Source organism: Argopecten irradians, chromosome 10 (assembly GCF_041381155.1).
Source record: "Argopecten irradians isolate NY chromosome 10, Ai_NY, whole genome shotgun sequence".
Taxonomy (NCBI): Eukaryota; Metazoa; Mollusca; class Bivalvia; order Pectinida; family Pectinidae; genus Argopecten; species Argopecten irradians.
This window is the reverse complement of record NC_091143.1, coordinates 35,666,352-35,688,974: the sequence shown is the minus strand read 5'-3', so window position 1 is coordinate 35,688,974 and position 22,623 is coordinate 35,666,352. Positions and strand designations below refer to the sequence as shown.

Below are 22,623 nucleotides of genomic sequence, written 5' to 3'. Positions count from 1 at the left end.
ACTAGTACTGTAGTCCTAGGCTTGTAGCAGTAGTAATTATTGCAAGGAAAAAGCTTGTAATGCATATTCATGGAGCTAAAACAGATGAAAGGAATTTATTTTAATCTCCTTTCTGATACACTATGCTAACATTGTAAGAGTAGTCTCCTTTCACAAATGTCCGAAAATGTGTCGGGTCCTATATTAGTTTGCATTCTTTATTTCCGTTTATGACGAAACAGCATGGCCGAAAACGTGGAGAAACAGCTTCAAAAAATGGACATATCTAAAAAATCCGAAAAGGCACGGATTGAGTAGTTTTTAGACTCGTTCCTTTCAGTCACCATGTTTTCCAAGTTTGTTTTAACACGAGTTTCCAAGAGGATATGCCATACTTTCTCCAGATATGCTTCCCGGGTTTGTGGTTGTCGCTTGAGTCAAACTAAAAAAATCTATCGTGTGCATTGACTAGCAATATTTTTCTTATTTTACTGTATTCGATCATTTTTTTTTCTTATTTACTTGTATTTTCCTTACTGTTTGAACCATCTTACTTGACTAAAATCTAGTGATTTGTACAAGGCTTTTCCACTTTACATACTTATGTACACGAAGTCGCTGGTTCAGTCTAAATTTAGAAACATTCGAAGTTGCATCACCTATTATTGACTGTACAGTATATATAGCTTGTGTGAATTAAAAATTGTAAACCGATGAAAAGATTTATTTAAAGTGCCAGCACATATTCTCAGAAATTTGTTTTGGAAAATCAGGAGACATCTAGGCCTAGTTATTTTATTTATTCATATATATAATAAGTATTGGGCAGTATTTTTAGTGACAGCTAATCATTACTCGGTATTTTGAAAAAAATCTATTATTATTGTATGCCTCTGCTATAAATATAGGGATCAGTGTATTTTCACAAGTTCAAAACGGAAGAATTGTCTTCCAATATGGAGCATTCGGTTCAAGAAGCAGTTTTTCATATGTGTATTAATTCTGATGGTGATGAGGAGGTACAGTTACTGTAGTTTATGTAATTCACATATTATTGGGTATTTTTAAAGGATTTTAGATATGTTTGCATTTATTGAATTTCAAAAATAGACTGAAATAGTTGAAGGTGCATATCAAGTACATATTTCAATTTTCTCATTTGAAAGTTTATAAATTTCATTACATATCTTCATTATTTTTGCCTGAACTATTTTTGATAAGGATTTTTTTTGTCTTTTCCAGCAGTCCGGTAAAAAGGGGAAAAAGGCCGCTGCAGATAATGAATCGGGAGACAGGTTAAAAGAGGTAAGTAAATTATAAATATTGTTAATTAATCTTAATTGCTGCTTAATAACTTATTACTAAAGAATATTTATTTAAATTAGTAGGCTTTTGATCATCAGTTCACTGGTTTGTGACTTAATTTGTGCAAGTACATATAATAACAAATTTCAGTGAATTACAAAGCTCGCCAAGGTACAAGGAAGTCCTGGACTCATGATTTTCCTGTGGGACTCACCTAAATTTTGAGAACTTTCTATATTCCTACATGTAATTGGCCTCATGGAAATTTGAAAATTAGCATTTTTTAACATTTTGATTTTTTTATTGATTTTCATAACAAACACAGTACAATATTACATTGGACAAAACTAAACCTTACATTACAGACACTATACATTACAATGATTGCATGTGTATCACACTTGGCTGTATTGATATATAATGAATTCGACATAAGTGTTTAGAAGAGGTGACAAGCAATACACATGCAACACAAGACCAATATCCATTTTGTATATCACAAAAACTGTCAAGCGATTTCAGATTGTATAACTTAGTCAAGTGATTTAAGATTGTATAACATAGTATATTCACTTTTTGATTTATATAGAAACTTTTCAATCTCATAGTATAGGCATATATGAGATTTCGGAACTTTAAAACAAACAGAGCTTTTCTTATTTACAGAATTAGTTCTACAGTGATATACCCTGGTACATATTATTTAAAAAGTCGTAGCATCATGTGAATCATATTGTTATGGCGGCCATGTAAGCCAAGCTTTAATGATTAATGAAGATACACAAACATCAGAAGTAGTCTTTTCACGAAGCCATTTCACAAATTCCATGCAAAGCTTGGTTATTATTGAACATTCATAAAATAAGTGTAAATATGTTAAATTGCCACTATTTTGGTTAATGAAGACCCAAGTTTATTGTCCAAATATACGTTCTGGAGTTTTAAAACAGGCTTAGACACTAATTTTATTTGAAATTGAAACCGCCGTTATCCTACTAAAGCAAGAAAAATGAGGGATCTGGCAAAACTTTTATTCATAACTGACAATAGGTTTATGAAAACTGTTCAACTATAATAATTAAAAGTACATTTGTAATATCTAAACAGATAATTAAAAAAATGATTATATTTATATATAAATTGGTTTTACAACAAAATAATGAATGCCATATAAACAGGCAAAAAGACAGTGGCGCAGTGGGCTCTCTGTAACACAAAATTAGGCACCCATCAAAATTTTAAGGGGCCTCAGGCTCCTGGTCTTACATTAGTGTCGATGGCGCCGGCCAGGAGTAGTATATATATGCAAGATTTACATTTAACAAAAACCAATACCAAGAAGATATACATAACAAAATAAACATTTCATCAAGGAAACATGATATTAAGAGGAACTTGATTTAACCCAACATGGCATTAATAATTGGTTGGTCGCCATATTTATTATTTAAAATGTTGGAAATGAAATTTGAATTTGACTAACAAATTTTAATTTCAATCAAAAATTGTATCCTTTATTTTGAATAAAAACTTTCATTGTAAACAATCTTCAAAATTTAATTAAGCTTCTATTCATTTTTGACAGGCTTGATTTGCAATGTATATAAAGTACACAAATGTACTACATTGTACTGCTGTTGCATATATGTAATACATGTACTGCAGTATAGAAATGTTAATGTAGTTTCAGTTTTGCTTACTGCAGTATAGAAATATTAATGTAGTTTCAGTTTAGCTATATTATGTATTACTTAACTATGTACTATTGTTCCTATATTTGTACTACAGGTAATTATAATCTAGTGGTGTACATATATAACAGCAAAACCTTTTGTCTACATAATGTCTACATGTGGTTGAATAAAAACCATTTCATCAGCTTGTTTCGTTTTTGCTTTGTAAAAGTCAATATATATGCATATATATACATACTTTTTTGAATCTATATATAAAAACATGTAACAGCTAATTATACATTCCCAGAAAAACCTCCCAGTGCTTCTTCAAAGGAATAGACATGCAATTGCATAATTCTTTTATTGTTCAAGGTCATAACTGTCATGCCTAGACTTATATGTCCTTTACTATAGAGTAGATTGTCTAAAAGTTTCAGCCTTGATTTACTACATGTTCATGGTCTTTTAAAAATGATATGCATGTACAACTGACATGCATCTAAGATTTAAAGATAAAGGGATTTAAAACTCTGCATGTGTCTTACGGGTATATATGCCTCAAGGTTTTCCATTTCTGATCTCTTCCCCTCTCAGGCACTTCTGAAAAAAATGAAAATGGGGGGAAAACCAAACAAAAACAAAAAGTCACTCTGGGTTACGAGTTTGAATTCCATGTTGGGTAGTTGCCAGGTACTGACTGCTGGATGGTCAGTGGCTTTTCTCTTGGTACTCCGGCTTTCCTCCACCAACAAACCTGGAATGTCCTGACATGACCCTGGCTGTTAATAGGACATTAAACTAAACCAGGGATCAATCTAGGTTTTGGAGGAAACTACCCTTTTTCAAAATAGGGGAAGTTTGGCGAAATAAAGGGGAATTTGAATCTTCTTATTTTGGTCCAAAATTATATTCATTTTAATGAAAAAGTACTGTAAAACAACTTATTTTATTCTTAGATTTACTAGTAAAGCAAGATTTTAAGCTCAATAATGAAAAATTCAGTTTATCATAAAATATGCAGTAGCTGTATGATAGATATGAAGAAATTTGCAAACAAAAGTCTAAAAAAATTAATGAGAAAAAAAAAAGTCACAGGGGAAATTGTGTTACAAAAACGGTCATTTTTTAGCTTCAAATGGGGAATTTTTAAATCTTCAAGGGAATTTTAGGCCAGAGTGGAATTCATTCCTTGAGGGGAAATTTACCCATAAATGGTAATAAATCAGAGCTAGATTGATCCCTGAAAACCTAAACCCAGATTTGTAAATATTTCCTTCTGACATTATGAATACATTTTATCTGTGATACTGTTGTACAATTTTCAGATGATGCCACCACCAGAATTTCTAGCAGAGCGACAGCTTCTTTGGGACCAGTTAAAGAAGGAGGCAGATGAACAGTTGGCGGCTATGCCATCCGAACCCATAAAAATCACTCTGCCTGATGGGAAGGTGGTGGAGGGACAGTCATGGCGGACCACTCCTTATGAGGTCGCTAAGGGTATCAGGTACGCATCGGCCACTTGATTAATAAAGTTCTGATGTCATGCCGTAACTGTAAACTAACTTTCATTCACGTGTGATTTACTTTGGCGAATTTCACGATCCAAGTCAATTTGCAAAAGTTTATATCCACTAATTAATATCTACATCATCTATATTGTTAATTATCATTCAATTGTTACATCAAAGAGTATGAATCCTAGCAAACTTGTTTTGAAATAGTGTTCGTGAAATTAAATAGCTGCAAAAAAAAGTTGTTTTACAGTAAGTTTTGTTAAGGCTTCAATTGTTTGGTGCTCTGAACAAGTATCAGAAATAATTGTGTTGTTTTTAGCTTACAAATAGGCTCTTATTTCGATGATATGATGCAAGTCCCCAACCCTCTGTTCAAGCTTTTTATTTCTCTTAATTAACCTAACTGTTATACATCCCTATAATTTCTGAATGGATTCTTCCAATCATAAAATTGGAAGAAGTCAAATTTGTGTAAAGGGGTGTGTGAGGGAAAAACAAATGTGGACTTTATGATGATTTCTCATTCTTTTTGATACTCCATGCCCAGTACAGTTCTGTATTCTGTAGTGATACTCTATTTATTCTTATTAGATTTGTAGTCACTATAGAGTTTTGAATTATTGTATTTCAGTCAGGGACTAGCTGATAACTGTGTGGTTGCTAAGGTGAATGATGTAACGTGGGATCTGGACCGCCCATTTGAATCTGATGCCACGTTACAACTGCTCAAGTTCGATGATAAAGAAGGTAAGTATTGTCATTTCTAGAGTAAGCGATCTTCAGAGGTGGAGTATCCTTAAAATAACTTAAATTTTACTACCTTAACCTTTTTGAATGATTAACTTAAAGTGCCATGCTGAAGGACACAACAGCAGTGCTGCCTAGTCCTTTTCTCGGTGTTACAAAAAACAACAACTTTTACTTCATTTCTGTAATGAACATGCTCCAAGGGAGATAACTCTTTCAAAAAGAATTAGATTTGTTCAACTTTAATTCAAAATGATGACAATTGAGATGCTTATAATCAGTTATTTATGTAGAATTTTTAAAGATGAGTCCAGAACATTAAATTTCGAATTTTTCAGTCAATGAGATGTTGTGGGTGAATTCTCAAAATTTTGGCTAGTCCCACAGGGAAATCTTGAGTTCAGGATTTGTCCTAGACGAGTCCTGTAAATTATTGTTAATTCTGCATTCAACAGTAATACCATCAATAACATAACTATCATCTTGATATTTTTTTGAAATTTTATTTCTTTGTTTTTTTTTTACCAGGTGAATATGTTTTCTGGCACTCCAGTGCCCACATCTTGGGAGAAGCCATGGAGAGACTGTATGGGGGACATCTATGTTACGGACCCCCTATAGAGGGAGGGTTCTATTACGACATGTGGTCGGAAAGGAGGTATGTAACCACATACAACACACTGCACTAAACAATGGTAGATGTTACATACAACACACAGCAATAAACAACAATGGTAGAAGTTACATACAACACACAACACTAAACAACAATGTTAGAAGTTACATACAACACACAGCACTAAACAACAATGTTAGAAGTTACATACAACACACAGCACTAAACAACAATGGTAGAAGTTACATACAACACACAGCACTAAACAACAATGTTAGAAGTTACATACAACACACAACACTAAACAACAATGTTAGAAGTTACATACAACACACAGCACTAAACAACAATAGTAGAAGTTACATACAACACACAGCACTAAACAACAATGAAGTTAGAAGTTACAACACACACACTAAACAACAATTAGAAGTTACATACAACACACACACTAAACAACAATGTTGAAGTTACATACAACACCACTAAACAACAATGTTAGAAGTTACATACAACACACAGCACTAAACAACAATGTTAGAAGTTACATACAACACACACAGCACTAAACAACAACAATGTTAGAAGTTACATACAACACACAGCACTAAACAACAATGTTAGAAGTTACATACAACACACATCACTAAACAACAATGTTAGAAGTTACATACAACACAAAGCACTAAACAACAATGTTAGAAGTTACATACAACACACAGCAACTAAACAACAACATTAGAAGTTACATACAACACACAGCACTAAACAACAACGTTAGAAGTTACATACAACACACAGGACTAAACAACAATGTTTGAAGTTACATACAAAACAAATCACTAAACAACAACATTAGAAGTTACATACAACACACAGGACTAAACAACAATGTTAGAAGTTACATACAACACAAATCACTAAACAACAATGTTAGAAGTTACATACAACACACATCACTAAACAACAATGTTAGAAGTTACATACAACACAAATCACTAAACAACAATGTTTCAAGTTACATACAACACAAATCACTAAACAACAATGTTAGAAGTTACATACAACACACATCACTAAACAACAATGTTAGAAGTTACATACAACACACAGCACTAAACAACAATGTTAGAAGTTACATACAACACACAGCACTAAACAACAATGTTAGAAGTTACATACAACACACAGCACTAAACAACAATGTTAGAAGTTACATACAACACACAGCACTAAACAACAACGTTAGAAGTTACATACAACACACAGCACTAAACAACAACATTAGAAGTTACATACAACACACAGCACTAAACAACAACATTAGAAGTTACATACAACACACAGAACTAAACAACAATTAGAAGTTACATACAACACACAACACTAAACAACAATTAGAAGTTACATACAACACACAACACTAAACAACAACATTAGAAGTTTACATACAACACACAGAACTAAACAACAACGTTAGAAGTTACATACAACACACAACACTAAACAACAACATTAGAAGTTACATACAACACACACACTAAACAACAACATTTAGAAGTTACATACAACACACAGCACTAAACAACAACATTAGAAGTTACATACAACACACAACACTAAACAACAACATTAGAAGTTACATACAACACACACACACTAAACAACAACATTAGAAGTTACATACAACACACAGAACTAAACAACATCGTTAGAAGTTACATACAACACACAAACTAAACAACAACGTTAGAAGTTACATACAACACACAGCACTAAACAACAACATTAGAAGTTACATACAACACACAGAACTAAACAACAAATGTTAGAAGTTACATACAACACACACAACACTAAACAACAATGTTAGAAGTTACATACAACACACACACTAAACAACAACATTAGAAGTTACATACAACACACAGCACTAAACAACAACATTAGAAGTTACATACAACACACAGCACTAAACAACAACATTAGAAGTTACATACAACACACAGCACTAAACAACAATTTAGAAGTTACATACAACACACAGCACTAAACAACAATTAGAAGTTACATACAACACAACACTAAACAACAATGTTAGAAGTTACATACAACACACAACACTAAACAACAACATTAGAAGTTACATACAACACACAGCACTAAACAACAATGTTAGAAGTTACATACAACACACACACTAAACAACAACATAGAAGTTACATACAACACACAGCACTAAACAACAATGTTAGAAGTTACATACAACACACGACACTAAACAACAATGTTAGAAGTTACATACAACACACAGCACTAAACAACAATGTTTGAAGTTACATACAACACACAGCACTAAACAACAATGTTAGAAGTTACATACAACACACAGCACTAAACAACAACGTTAGAAGTTACATACAACACACAGCACTAAACAACAACATTAGAAGTTACATACAACACACAGCACTAAACAACAATGTTAGAAGTTACATACAACACACAGCACTAAACAACAACATTAGAAGTTACATACAACACACACACACTAAACAACAATGTTAGAAGTTACATACAACACACAGCACTAAACAACAATGTTAGAAGTTACATACAACACACAGCACTAAACAACAAAGTTAGAAGTTACATACAACACACAGCACTAAACAACAATGTTAGAAGTTACATACAACACACAGCACTAAACAACAACGTTAGAAGTTACATACAACACAAATCACAGACTAAACAACAACATTTAGAAGTTACATACAACACACACAGCACTAAACAACAATGTTAGAAGTTACATACAACACACAGCACTAAACAACAACATTAGAAGTTACATACAACACACAGCACTAAACAACAACATTTAGAAGTTACATACAACACACAGCACTAAACAACAATGTTAGAAGTTACATACAACACACAGCACTAAACAACAACATTAGAAGTTACATACAACACACAGCACTAAACAACAACATTAGAAGTTACATACAACACACAGCACTAAACAACAACATTAGAAGTTACATACAACACACAGCACTAAACAACAATGTTAGAAGTTACATACAACACACAGCACTAAACAACACAACGTTAGAAGTTACATACAACACACAGCACTAAACAACAATGGTAGAAGTTACATACAACACACAGGACTAAACAACAACATTAGAAGTTACATACAACACACAGCACTAAACAACAACATTAGAAGTTACATACAACACACAGCACTAAACAACAACATTAGAAGTTACATACAACACACAGCACTAAACAACAATGGTAGAAGTTACATACAACACACAGCACTAAACAACAACATTAGAAGTTACATACAACACACAGCACTAAACAACAACATTAGAAGTTACATACAACACACAGCACTAAACAACAACATTAGAAGTTACATACAACACACAGCACTAAACAACAACATTAGAAGTTACATACAACACACAGCACTAAACAACAATGTTAGAAGTTACATACAACACACACAGCACTAAACAACAATGTTAGAAGTTACATACAACACACAGCACTAAACAACAACATTAGAAGTTACATACAACACACAGCACTAAACAACAACATTAGAAGTTACATACAACACACAGCACTAAACAACAACATTAGAAGTTACATACAACACACAGCACTAAACAACAATGTTAGAAGTTACATACAACACACAGCACTAAACAACAACAATTAGAACTAAACAACAAGTTAGAAGTTACATACAACACACATCACTAAACAACAATGTTAGAAGTTACATACAACACACAGCACTAAACAACAATGTTAGAAGTTACATACAACACAACAGCACTAAACAACAACATTAGAAGTTACATACAACACACAGCACTAAACAACAATGTTAGAAGTTACATACAACACACAGCACTAAACAACAACTGTTAGAAGTTACATACAACACACAGCACTAAACAACAACATGTTAGAAGTTACATACAACACACAGCACTAAACAACAACATTAGAAGTTACATACAACACACAGGACTAAACAACAATGTTTCAAGTTACATACAACACAAATCACTAAACAACAATGTTTGAAGTTACATACAACACAAATCACTAAACAACAATGTTAGAAGTTACATACAACACACAGCACTAAACAACAATGTTAGAAGTTACATACAACACACAGGACTAAACAACAACGTTAGAAGTTACATACAACACACAACACTAAACAACAATGTTAGAAGTTACATACAACACACAGCACTAAACAACAACACGTTAGAAGTTACATACAACACACAGCACTAAACAACAACTTAGAAGTTACATACAACACAAATCACTAAACAACAATGTTAGAAGTTACATACAACACACAGCACTAAACAACAATGTTAGAAGTTACATACAACACACAGCACTAAACAACAATGTTAGAAGTTACATACAACACACAGCACTAAACAACAATGTTAGAAGTTACATACAACACACAGCACTAAACAACAATGTTAGAAGTTACATACAACACACAGCACTAAACAACAATGTTAGAAGTTACATACAACACACAGCACTAAACAACAATGTTAGAAGTTACATACAACACACAGCACTAAACAACAACATTAGAAGTTACATACAACACACAGCACTAAACAACAATGTTAGAAGTTACATACAACACACAGCACTAAACAACAACATTAGAAGTTACATACAACACACAGCACTAAACAACAATGTTAGAAGTTACATACAACACACAGCACTAAACAACAACATTAGAAGTTACATACAACACACAGCACTAAACAACAATGTTAGAAGTTACATACAACACACAGCACTAAACAACAACGTTAGAAGTTACATACAACACACAGGACTAAACAACAATGTTAGAAGTTACATACAACACACAGCACTAAACAACAACATTTAGAAGTTACATACAACACACAGCACTAAACAACAACATTAGAAGTTACATACAACACAACAGCACTAAACAACAATAAACAAAAGTTAGAAGTTACATACAACACACAGCACTAAACAACAACGTTAGAAGTTACATACAACACACAGGACTAAACAACAATGTTTCAAGTTACATACAACACAAATCACTAAACAACAACGTTAGAAGTTACATACAACACACACAGCACTAAACAACAATGTTAGAAGTTACATACAACACACAGCACTAAACAACAATGTTAGAAGTTACATACAACACACAGCACTAAACAACAATGTTAGAAGTTACATACAACACACAGCACTAAACAACAATGTTAGAAGTTACATACAACACACAGCACTAAACAACAACATTAGAAGTTACATACAACACACACAGCACTAAACAACAATGTTAGAAGTTACATACAACACACAGCACTAAACAACAACTTTAGAAGTTACATACAACACACAGCACTAAACAACAATGTTAGAAGTTACATACAACACACAGCACTAAACAACAACATTAGAAGTTACATACAACACACAGCACTAAACAACAACATGAGAAGTTACATACAACACACAGCACAAAAACAACAAATGTTAGAAGTTACATACAACACACAGACTAAACAACAATGTTAGAAGTTACATACAACACACAGCACTAAACAACAATGTTAGAAGTTACATACAACACACAGCACTAAACAACAACGTTAGAAGTTACATACAACACACAGGACTAAACAACAACGTTAGAAGTTACATACAACACACAGCACTAAACAACAATGTTAGAAGTTACATACAACACAGAGCACTAAACAACAACGTTAGAAGTTACATACAACACACAGAGCACTAAACAACAATGGTAGAAGTTACATACAACACACGAGCACTAAAACAACAAATATGTTAGAAGTTACATACAACACACAGCACTAAACAACAATGTTTTAGAAGTTACATACAACACACAGCACTAAACAACAACATGTTAGAAGTTACATACAACACACAAACAACAACACGTTAGAAGTTACATACAACACAACAGCACTAAACAACAATGTTAGAAGTTACATACAACACACAGGACTAAACAACAATGTTAGAACATACAACACACAGCACTAAACATCATTTTAGAAGTTACATACAACACACAGCACTAAACAACAACATTAGAAGTTACATACAACACACAGCACTAAACAACAACATTAGAAGTTACATACAACACACAGCACTAAACAACAACATTAGAAGTTACATACAACACACAGGACTAAACAACAAACATTAGAAGTTACATACAACACACAGCACTAAACAACAACGTTAGAAGTTACATACAACACACAACACTAAACAACAACATTAGAAGTTACATACGACAACACAGCACTAAACAACAACGTTAGAAGTTACATACACATACAACCACAAGCACTGAAACTTTGTGACATTTTACCTGTAGGTGCCTTTCACTATACTGGTCTTTTGGAAAGAAAAAAAATTATGTATATTTAAGGGTGTCAAACCTGTTATGAAACATACCTCTATATAAAGGATACAGTCTCCAAAGGACAAAACTCATCAACCTCATTTGGTACAATTTACTATACGATTTGATAACTGTATAAACGACACTTATGCTTTTTCTATAAAAGATATTTTCGCTATGTTCCTTTGATGCCCTTTGGGCTGATTGTATGAAACATATGTAACATTAATTTCAAAACAATAACCTTATTTGTGAGATAAGATTTTGTCTGAAGATCAATATTTGATATATTTCATTTTTATAGAATTCCTCCACTTACTGGGAAGGAAAGGCAGATGCCGAGAACCTTCAGAGAATTTACGGTATCTCGTTCCCTGATACCAAACAGCTAAAGGAGTGGAAACACTTCCAGGAAGAGGCTGCCAAACGGGACCATCGTAAACTTGGACGGGTAGGTTGTGGAAATGTTTATCTTATACAGGGAAATTTATAATACAGAATTACAAAAATTTCCTGGTTAAATGTTATTCCATAATTTTTAAATAATAAAAGTATAGGAAAAATTTATTTCTGTTTTAGATTCATCAATTTCACAATTTTTTTAGACCACTTTACGTGTGATCGTTATGTTTGGAGTTTAATGAAAAAATCTGTGTAAGTTCTAAGATATGTTAGAGTTGTCTCCCTTGATTCCTGGTTGAACCAGATTCTTGCGGGCAGTGTACAAGTTTGTGGTTTTAACCAGTTTAAGACATAAGTCATGATCATTTGATGACAATTAATTTAAGTTTTAATTGTGCTATACAGTCAAACCTGCAATAGCGGACACCTCTATATAGCCATAGCCCAAACATTGATTTTCTCATTTTGTGCCACTGTTTTACAAACACAGACAATATTATGGCTTGCTCTAAACCTCAAAAATTACCAATAGAGTTGTTTTATTTATCTGAAGATGTTAATAAATCATTTGTCCTGAATAACCTTGCTTTTTTATTTCATATGCAGTATGTAGCCGAAAGTGAATAAGAAAAACACAGATACATACATACATTGTATATACAATTTATTAAATAATTGTTTCAGATTCATTTTTTTCTGATTTGATTGAAATGAAAAATATAGAATATACTGTACATATTCTTTTTAAAATAATAATTAATTTACTATTCATTTATTAAAAAATGAACCAAATGAAAGGAAAATGAGACAAATACATGTATTTGTGTATGGAAAGATTGCTTAGGTTGAACCGCTCAGGGGGGGAACATTATTTTTGTCAAAAACACTGACTCTATATAATAGGGACACCTCTCTATAAAGGACACTTTAGCCTTCTTACCCTGAGTAGTGTCCTTTTTTACACTAGGTGAGTTTGATGTAACTAGTATTTTAATCTAAAGAGTATATAAGTTTACAGCGGATTCGTTATATGTACTATGTTTATTTTCTGAATTTCAGGCAGCAAGACAGTGTGTTTTCTTCACTCACGAGCTCATGTCCCGGTTAGATGTTTTTTCCTCCAGCCAAAGGTTGCTTACAGATATGTGCGAACTACTCTGGGTGACATTTATCTAAGGTGAGTAGAGAGAAGCTGTTTCGTTAAAATACTAGGTTTTGTTTGTTACTGAATTTCCTTTTATGTTCACTAATGTGACATATACGTATGTTATTCACTGTTATTATTGTCCATTTCAGGATACGGATACAAAAAGACGTGGATTCTGGGATAGTTGGTATCCCCCAACAGTTTACTATCTGTTAGATCTGGGAGACTGGTCGGTCAGCTGGCTCAACAGTACCATGGTTTCGGTCTCTACTCGATTATCCTTGCTTTCCATTTTTGAAGTTCTTTACCTGGGTACCTCTGGATTGGTGTGGGCCTTGTGTTTAATTTTTCTTTTTATAGTTCCTTCGCATGTAGTGTCCATACAGTGAACGGACGTTAAGTATACAATGTTTCGTGATTCGTATGGGGCCAGGACAATTTTTCTTGATGTATTCTATAACACTCATATGACCAGTCAATTGGGACACCAAAACAGCTGTTAGTTAGATTGAAAGGAAAGGAGATAAGTGATATTTTTTTTGCGAATTTTTATACCCAATATCACACCAAGTTTAAAACAAAACTGTTTCCATATTTAAAACACATCTATGTCTCTAGACTTGAAAGTGTTACTTTATAAAGATAATGCGCAAAAAACCATTTGTGAATCAGGATAACATGGATAGAAAATAATTATCTCTGGTTTGGTCATTGTGGTTTACCAAGTAATTGATGATTCCTGTTTTTTTAGATGTATTTTTACATGAGTTACATTTAGTTCTGTCATTTACTCATTTCATACTCTTGGGAAGACAGGAATGATAAAACATGGTTCCAGTTTTGAAGTTGACATGGAAAAGAGTTTCGCTCTCAAAACACGAATGATTAACTGTCCTGGGACACTGTGTTAGAAGGTCCCAGTCTTTTAAGCTAATGTAAAATTTTTTGGTTGTAGAGATTTCGGTATTGATTGGGTAGCTTTGTTGGTGCGTGGTTTCATCTTTCAAGAGAAACACCTTTTTTAAATAAGTTTTTATTTTAAAGGGCACCATTCACATGAGAGTTGTCGATATGTAAAGATGTAAATGCAATGATCTATAAGAAAACATTTACGTGGTATTTCTTGCGATATAAGCTATATGTAAAAAAAATCAACTCATGGTTGGCTATACAACTGCAGTGTCCTGTATTTATTTGCTCGTTTATACTTTGATTTAGGCTATCAAATTATTACGCAGCCTTTCACATGGATATTCTTTTGAATGAACCTCTGGAGTAATAATATAGTTATAGGAAACACTTAGACAAAGCAAGTTTGTCAAATGTTGTATGCAGAAAGAATTGAACAGTATCATATTGATAGAAAGTATCATCAGACTTTTTTCTAAGCCATTGTACTTTTTGTTTATCCATTAGTGCTCATTGTTTGATGTTCGTCCCAAGATCCTGGAAGGCTGTTGCTCAGTCGAGTAATGGGTGATTTTGGTTTGTAGTTGACACAGAAATGAACTGAAAGGTGGCTCTTTGTTGGGGGGGGGGGTCGTGAAACAGCTGTCCGACAGGTTATCCAGCCAAGACGATGCTCATATGTGGCCTAGAGTCTTATATTCTTTATATAGTCCTGACACCTGTGTGTTACAGTGGGTCAGTACTGAGTAGTACAGATTCTTATCAAAGTCTGACATTTCCTGATGTATTTATAAACACATATGACTGTCATGTGACACAAAACAGCTTGTTAGATTGAAGGATAAGTGATATTTTTTAGGAATTTTATACCAATATCACACAAGTTTAACAAATGTACCATTATTAAAACACATTATATAGACATGAAATGTCTTTATAAAGATAAATGCAAAAACCATTGTGAAGAAACCTGATAGACGTATTATTCTGGTTCGTCATTGTGGTTTACTAAATAATGTTTGTTCTTTTTAGATGTAATTACATGATAAAATATTTATGACATTTTCATTTTTACTTGTGAATAGGATAACATGTTCCAGTTTGAAGTTGACAAGGAAAAGTTTGCTCTCAAACCCATGAACTGTCCTGGCCACTGGTAAGTCAAGTCTTTACAGTACCGTAAAATTTTGTGGTTGTAACATTTCGTGATTTAGGACTTATTGGTGGTAGTTTATTTTCAAGAAACACCTTTGTAAGTTTTTAAAGGATCATTCACATGACAGATGTGATATGTTAAAAGCAATAATTATAAGAAAATTACGAAGTATATCATGGAAATAAGCTAAATGAAAAAATCCACAAATGTTTGCAACAATGCAGTATACTGTATTTAGTTGATATTTAGTTGATATATGTAATAAATCAGGCTTTCAAATTATACGCAGTAACATGCACAGGGGAGATTATTTTGAATGACTGAACAAAATATATAGTATAGGACTTCTAACCATTATTTTTTGTTTCGATAGTCTCATGTTCGATGTACGTCCAAGATCCTGGAAGGAGTTGCCAGTGAGAATGGCTGATTTTGGTGTGTTGCACAGAAATGAACTGAAAGGTGCTCTTAGTGGTCTGACCCGTGTCCGAAGGTTCCAGCAAGACGATGCTCATATCTTCTGTCGACCAGATCAGGTTCGTAGTTAACACTTCATATGGCACAATGGTATGCATCCCTGAAATTTCATAATGGACTGGTCTAGTCTTTGATTCAGAAGAGCCTTGATGTGTTTTCAGGGGTGAATGAGTTTATTTCTCGCAGCGAAACGTCAATCATATGCATCTTCTTTACTGATTGTCACAGATTGATCTATTGCTTACTTTGTGCAACAATGTTATCAAAGGCTTATTCAAATTTAAATTTTTTTTTAAGTGCCCTAGGTGGTCATTTAGTCGAATACGGTATATGTCCCTACGAATTTAGGTTATATCAAAGCTAAAAAGTTTTATGGTTACCATAGTTCAAGGAAAAAGACTTTATGGTAGTTTTATTTTAGATTTGTAATGCTGACTAATATCAATTTCTTTGTTGTTTAGATTAAGGAGGAGATTTCAGGCTGTCTGGATTTCCTGAAACATGTGTATGGGGTGTTTGGATTTACCTTCAAGCTGAACCTCTCCACTCGTCCTGAGAAATATATGGGAGAGATTGCAGTGTGGGACGAAGCTGAAAAGGTGATTTCTCTAAACAAAAAGTGTTAAAAGACCATTTATCTGTTATACACTCACTCAATTCTTGTTAATTTCAAGTTGTTGGGGCCAATTTAAACTTAGAATAATCTTAGTATTTGAATTATTTGGTTTGGAAATACATTGTATTGTGAAAAATTTAGTGAGACCAGGAACTTTGAATGTAGCACATTTGAGTTTACGAGATTAAATTGTAGAACAGCTTCTACTTCTGTCAAAAGTTATAATTTGGATGGATAAAAAAGATTTATTTATGAAGCTTGTTAAACTCAGAATTGATGTTGCTTTCTTAAATTGTCTTTAAATAAAATTCATTGATTTCTTTTTCTGTCAGCACCTTGCGGAATGTCTGGATGAATTTGGACAAGGCTGGGAGCTTAACCCACAAGACGGTGCCTTCTATGGACCAAAGGTAGGCCTCATATCTGCCTTATCTCATTTGTAGAAACAGTTATTTTCCAGAGAAACAATTGATGTTGAAAAGTTCCACAACTGTTATCAAATAAAACAATTCTAAACTGTTTAAATGTGTGTTGTAGATTGATATTACCATTATGGATGCCTTGAAGCGATCCCATCAATGTGCTACGATACAGTTGGACTTCCAGCTTCCTCTCCGCTTCAACCTTAGCTATGTCACGTAAGTATTAACCTTAACTCTCTTTACATCATGATATAAGCATGTGTACAATTTAACCTCGCACAACATATACGCAACACACTGCATACATGGGAGGCCGTCCTTACATGACCATAGCTGTTAATAGGACGTTAATTAATCAAACAAACAAACCTGATAATATAAATGCCTTTTTTTGCAAAATGTGTTAATTTGTATGCAGTCTATTCGTTGCCAAATCTTTTCTGTTCTCTGTTAACAAGACAAATTTTGATGTATTTAATTTCATTTCATCAATAGACTCACTAAAAACGTCTGTGTACAAACAAATGTTTACACAATACACATCCAGTATTTCCTAAACCATTCAAGTGACCTGAAATCTTGACCTCAAGTTGACCAAAATTTCTCTTGAAATTTGACCTGAAATTCAGGTCAAGAATCTTAACCTGAAATTGACCAAAAATTGACCTGAAATTCAGGTCAAGAATCTTAACCTGAAATTGACCAAAAATTGACCAAAATTTCAGCTCAAGATTTTTTAAACTGAAATTCTGGTTTAGGAAATATTGGCTGTTGCTATTTGATATTTAGAAAATGTTAAAGTATAAAATTTGTAGTTATATAAAGTTGTAATGTTCATTACAGCGGTGAAGATGCTTCTGATAAGAAGCGACCTGTGATTATCCATAGAGCTGTGCTAGGATCTGTGGAGAGAATGATCGCCATCTTATGTGAAAGTTACAGTGGTAAATGGTGAGTTCTCATTATGTGAGTTACTATCGAAAAGGTTCAGTTCTCACAGTATTTTATGTAAACCATTTGTGGGGTTTCAAGCCTGAAATATGGCAGTGGCCGACTGGTCTAGAGTTAGAATAGCATGTAAGACAGTCATCAAGTACTGTTTGGTGGTCGGTGGTTTTTCATCGCATACTCTGGAATCCTCATTCATCTTCAACCTTTCTGAAACGGCTTTTAAATTTTAAAATTAGAATATAAAAAGGAGATTGATAATTTTGTAGTGTAGCAAAAGTTATTAGCTTAACGTTAACACTATACCTGTCATCACCTTCAGAACAATAAAATTTAAATAAAAGTAAATTTTCATAACGTGAGTCGTATTATGTTTCCCGCTGTCGTACTAATTTCCAAACGTTAGATGACTATCCTTATGTCAGACAGCAAAAACGGCGGAATGAATATTCAGTAAACATTGTGTTGCATTTGTTTGATATTGTAACTTCATCTTAGGCCATCAATATATATCTAGTGTTATCAATGTTTTTAGGAAACTTTATTTATTTTTTTGGAAAAGTAGTGGGCCTTTAAATAACTCAGACAATTAATAGGACATTAAACTAATCAATCCAAATCACCATTCACTTTTATTATTACCTGAAAAGTTTTTGATGATTAGTCGTGAGAAAGCAAATATCCAAAAAATGATTTCATTGTGTCACAGATTAGAAAAGATTTCAATTGAAGTAAGGATTCCAAGTATACAATGAGTACTACAGTATGTTTATTGTTGTATAGGCCATTCTGGTTGTCTCCACGCCAAGCTGTTGTGATACCAGTGGCTCCACTCTACAATGACTATGCCAATCAGGTAAGCGCAGTGAATTCTGTAAGAGGTTCCCCATTTTTTCCCCTCACATAAAGGTCAACTCCAAAACAAGTAATTAAATAGTATTTTCTATTTTGAATAGAATGGTCGTGTTATTTTTACTCTGCTGTCAGTTTAGACAGTTTGCTTCCTAGATGAGTTTATTTTCCTAGTGTAATTCTGATCACATTACTTTTCCAATTTCAAGTTAAGTTCTCAGCATTTTCTTCTCTGAATTACATGGACAAATGAACACTCAAAGGAAAAAAGTAATTATCGCCTAAATATAAAGTGTCTGTTTTTGTTCTAAAATTACATTTTGAGATTCTCCTGTTAAGTTGCCATGTACACATTCCTCCATACTAGGTGAAGCAGCAGATCCAATGTGCCGGATTTATGTGTGATACAGACGTTGATGAGGGAACCACCCTGAATAAGAAGGTCCGCAACTGCCAACTGTCCCAGTACAACTTCATCCTTGGTAAGTAGATAATGTATTTATTCTAGAATAAAAAGTGAGATGTAGAGGCTACATTGGCGATTTAAATTTTGCCACTGGTCCTCCACCTTTGGGTTTGAGTTTGAAATCCATGTGGGGTGGTTTCGGGGCACTGGCTGAAGGTTGTAAGCGGTTTCTTTGATACTTGAGCATTTCCCTGGCTCAGAATCTTGGAAAATCCTAATAGTGCTGAATAATTATAAAAAGTGTGTCAGAAAATTTAACATACAAATTTAACTAAAAAAAAAATCTGTGAAAGGAATAAAACTGGCCTTTTCCGGTTAACATGTATGAATGTCCAACAGGCTGCCTTATACTAAAATATATTTTAAAAAATTCCATTAATTTTTGGAGTTAGAAATGGGATAGTTTCTCCATAATTATTTCTTTTACTTAACATAGATGTATACATTGACCATGTTACAGCTACTACAGTCAGTGCTTTTTGTTTCAGTGAAAGGGAAAGTTACAAAAAGTTACATTTTCCGTTAAACTTATCTGTAACTTCAGATATTTCAAACAGGCAGCCTCAACTTAAATCCACTTTGCAAAATTTTATCTATTTCTGCAGAAGGCGATGGGATAATTCCTTCATGTTATCACTTTTACTTGTGTTTTCATTGACCATGTGGGGCAGCGGGGCCGAGTGGTTAAGATGTCCCGACATATTACCACAAGCCCTTCACCTCTGGGATGCGGGTTCAAATCCCATGTGGGGCAGTTGCCATGTACTGACGGCTGGTCGGTGGTTTTTCTCTGGATACTCCGGCTTTCCTCCACCAACAAATCTGGCACGTCCTTACATGACCCTGGCTGTTAATAGGACATTAAACTAATAACAACAAAAAAATCATTGACAATGTCTTTTTGTTTTCCAGTGGTAGGAGAGAAAGAAGTAACCAACAAAACTGCCAACGTCCGTACGCGAGACAATAAAGTTCACGGAGAACACACCATTGATGACATCGTCACTCGTTTCCAGGCGCTGAAGACGTCGCAATGTATCGACGCTGAGGAAAAATTCTAAACATAAACTTTCCAAGTGCAGTAGAATTATTTTAACTTATTTGTGATCTTGTGCTTTGAGTACTCTGCCGGTATTGTGTACTATTGCTCATCTGTCAGTGAACAGTTATTTTGATAATGTAACTGTTATATTGAAATGTGGTATATGACATTTGTGAAGTATTTATCATGCCTTACATGTATACATGTATTTCATTGAAAAGCATCTGCCTTTCATTTGCCACTGTTTATTCTGGTTTTCAGGGTTTCACAAGAATCACAATTGAGTGCTAGCAATGTTATAAGTCCTAATTCTTTATTTATAGGTACTTATACATACAAAACTGTCTTTTAGAGATTTTTAGTTTATACATAGCAAGATAATTCCAGTAGATAATAATTGGATGACCTGGGGTTTGTGAAGGATATATAAAATAAAATTGTTTCAGCTTTAGAAAGGTGTTTAAAAGTTTTGATGGCTAACGATAGAATTGTTTTAATCAAAATATCACGTGCTCTCTGTAGGTACGCATATGAACTTTGATATTTCTGAACACCAGCAAAGGGCATTTGTTGTCTCAGAAATTAGAAAATAGTGTGAAGTCTTATTTGTTTCAAAAACTGGGCCTTTCGTTCTGGTAGAAGGTTGTGTTTTGTATGGATTATTTCTCAATTTGAAATTGTTGGAATAAAAAAGTAAAAAATTCTTAAAACTTTAAATGAAAAATTTGGATTTGAAATTTTTAAGGTACATGTAACATTGAACTTTGAAATTGACATTTTGTTAATTTTCAGTAGTCTGTACATAAGTGTGTATCATTTCAAAGTTAGGTCTCAATCATGATTCATTTGCTGTTAAAATAAATCACAGAATCCACTCACAAATTGTTTTAATAAAGTTTAAGAAATTGACAATTTAATACCTTTTTAGGGTGTATCAGATAATCTCAGCTAATACAAAAGGATACATTTTAGTAGATATTTACAACACTGTATTCACTGTAATTATAAGGGGAGAGGTGTTATAATTACAGTGGATCCGGTAGATTTGTGGTCATTATTTATTTATCTCTTTATTTTGATATATTTCATTAGGAAATATATCAACTTTAATACTTGCATAAATACAGAATTCCGGTGAATTTGTGGTAACAAAGAGTAGTTTTCTTTCACTATCATGAAACACCAAAAAAGTAACTTTATTGAATCGGCATACTTACCAAACGTTCTCAAATTTATCATGGCAACTCATTTGTTGGAAACTTCTTCACCAAAACGGCTGCAATATTAAATACATATTGTGTGATACTATGTAAAACCTTAATGGGGTTGAATGATATAACACAAATCATATTGCTATAACTGACACATTTATTGTTGAACCTCTTCATTTGATTAAAATCCTATGATACAAACATTTGTAGTTTTTCATATTCCCAACTTATTTTATTATCGGAGACATTTTGAATGTATAGTCATTTACTGGTCATGGAAGCATATGCTGATGATAGAAGCGTATGCTGATAACAGAGAAGCTTAAATTATGCTGATGACAGAGAAGCGTATGCTGATGACAGAGAAGCGTATGCTGATGACAGAGAAGCATATGCTGATGACAAAAGCGTATGCTGATGACGAAAGCGTATGCTGATGACAGAGAAGCATATGCTGATGACAGAAAGCATATGCTGATGACGAAAGCGTATGCTGATGACAGAGAAGCGTATGCTGATGACAGAGAAGCGTATGCTGATGACAGAAGCGTATGCTGATGACAGAGAAGCGTATGCTGATGACAGAGAAGCGTAGATATGCTGATG

General features: G+C 33.4%; 1 protein-coding gene across 1 annotated transcript; it reads left to right on the top strand.

Annotated features, from left to right (window-relative positions):
* The first annotated feature begins 263 nt into the window (after positions 1-263).
* Positions 264-22,220, top strand: LOC138332677 (threonine--tRNA ligase 1, cytoplasmic-like). The gene is made up of 17 exons (XM_069280670.1): positions 264-396; positions 1,222-1,284; positions 4,286-4,467; positions 5,109-5,224; positions 5,753-5,906; positions 12,435-12,474; positions 12,674-12,856; positions 14,068-14,175; positions 15,913-15,983; positions 16,357-16,519; positions 16,922-17,059; positions 17,409-17,486; positions 17,614-17,714; positions 18,342-18,449; positions 19,230-19,302; positions 19,666-19,780; positions 20,677-22,220. The coding sequence occupies exons 1-17, from the start codon at positions 325-327 to the stop codon at positions 20,823-20,825; spliced, it is 1,914 nt and encodes a 637-aa protein (XP_069136771.1). The 5' UTR covers positions 264-324; the 3' UTR covers positions 20,826-22,220.
* Positions 22,221-22,623: the final 403 nt, after the last annotated feature.

Bases quoted from the DNA above. Each gene is read 5' to 3' on its own strand.
- LOC138332677 (XM_069280670.1), top strand. From the start codon at position 325: ATGTTTTCCAAGTTTGTTTTAACACGAGTTTCCAAGAGGATATGCCAT. The intron at 14,176-15,912 runs GTTTCGGTCTCT...ACTTGTGAATAG, and splicing joins GCTGGCTCAACAGTACCATG to GATAACATGTTCCAGTTTGA. The intron at 19,303-19,665 runs GTAAGCGCAGTG...CCTCCATACTAG, and splicing joins ACAATGACTATGCCAATCAG to GTGAAGCAGCAGATCCAATG.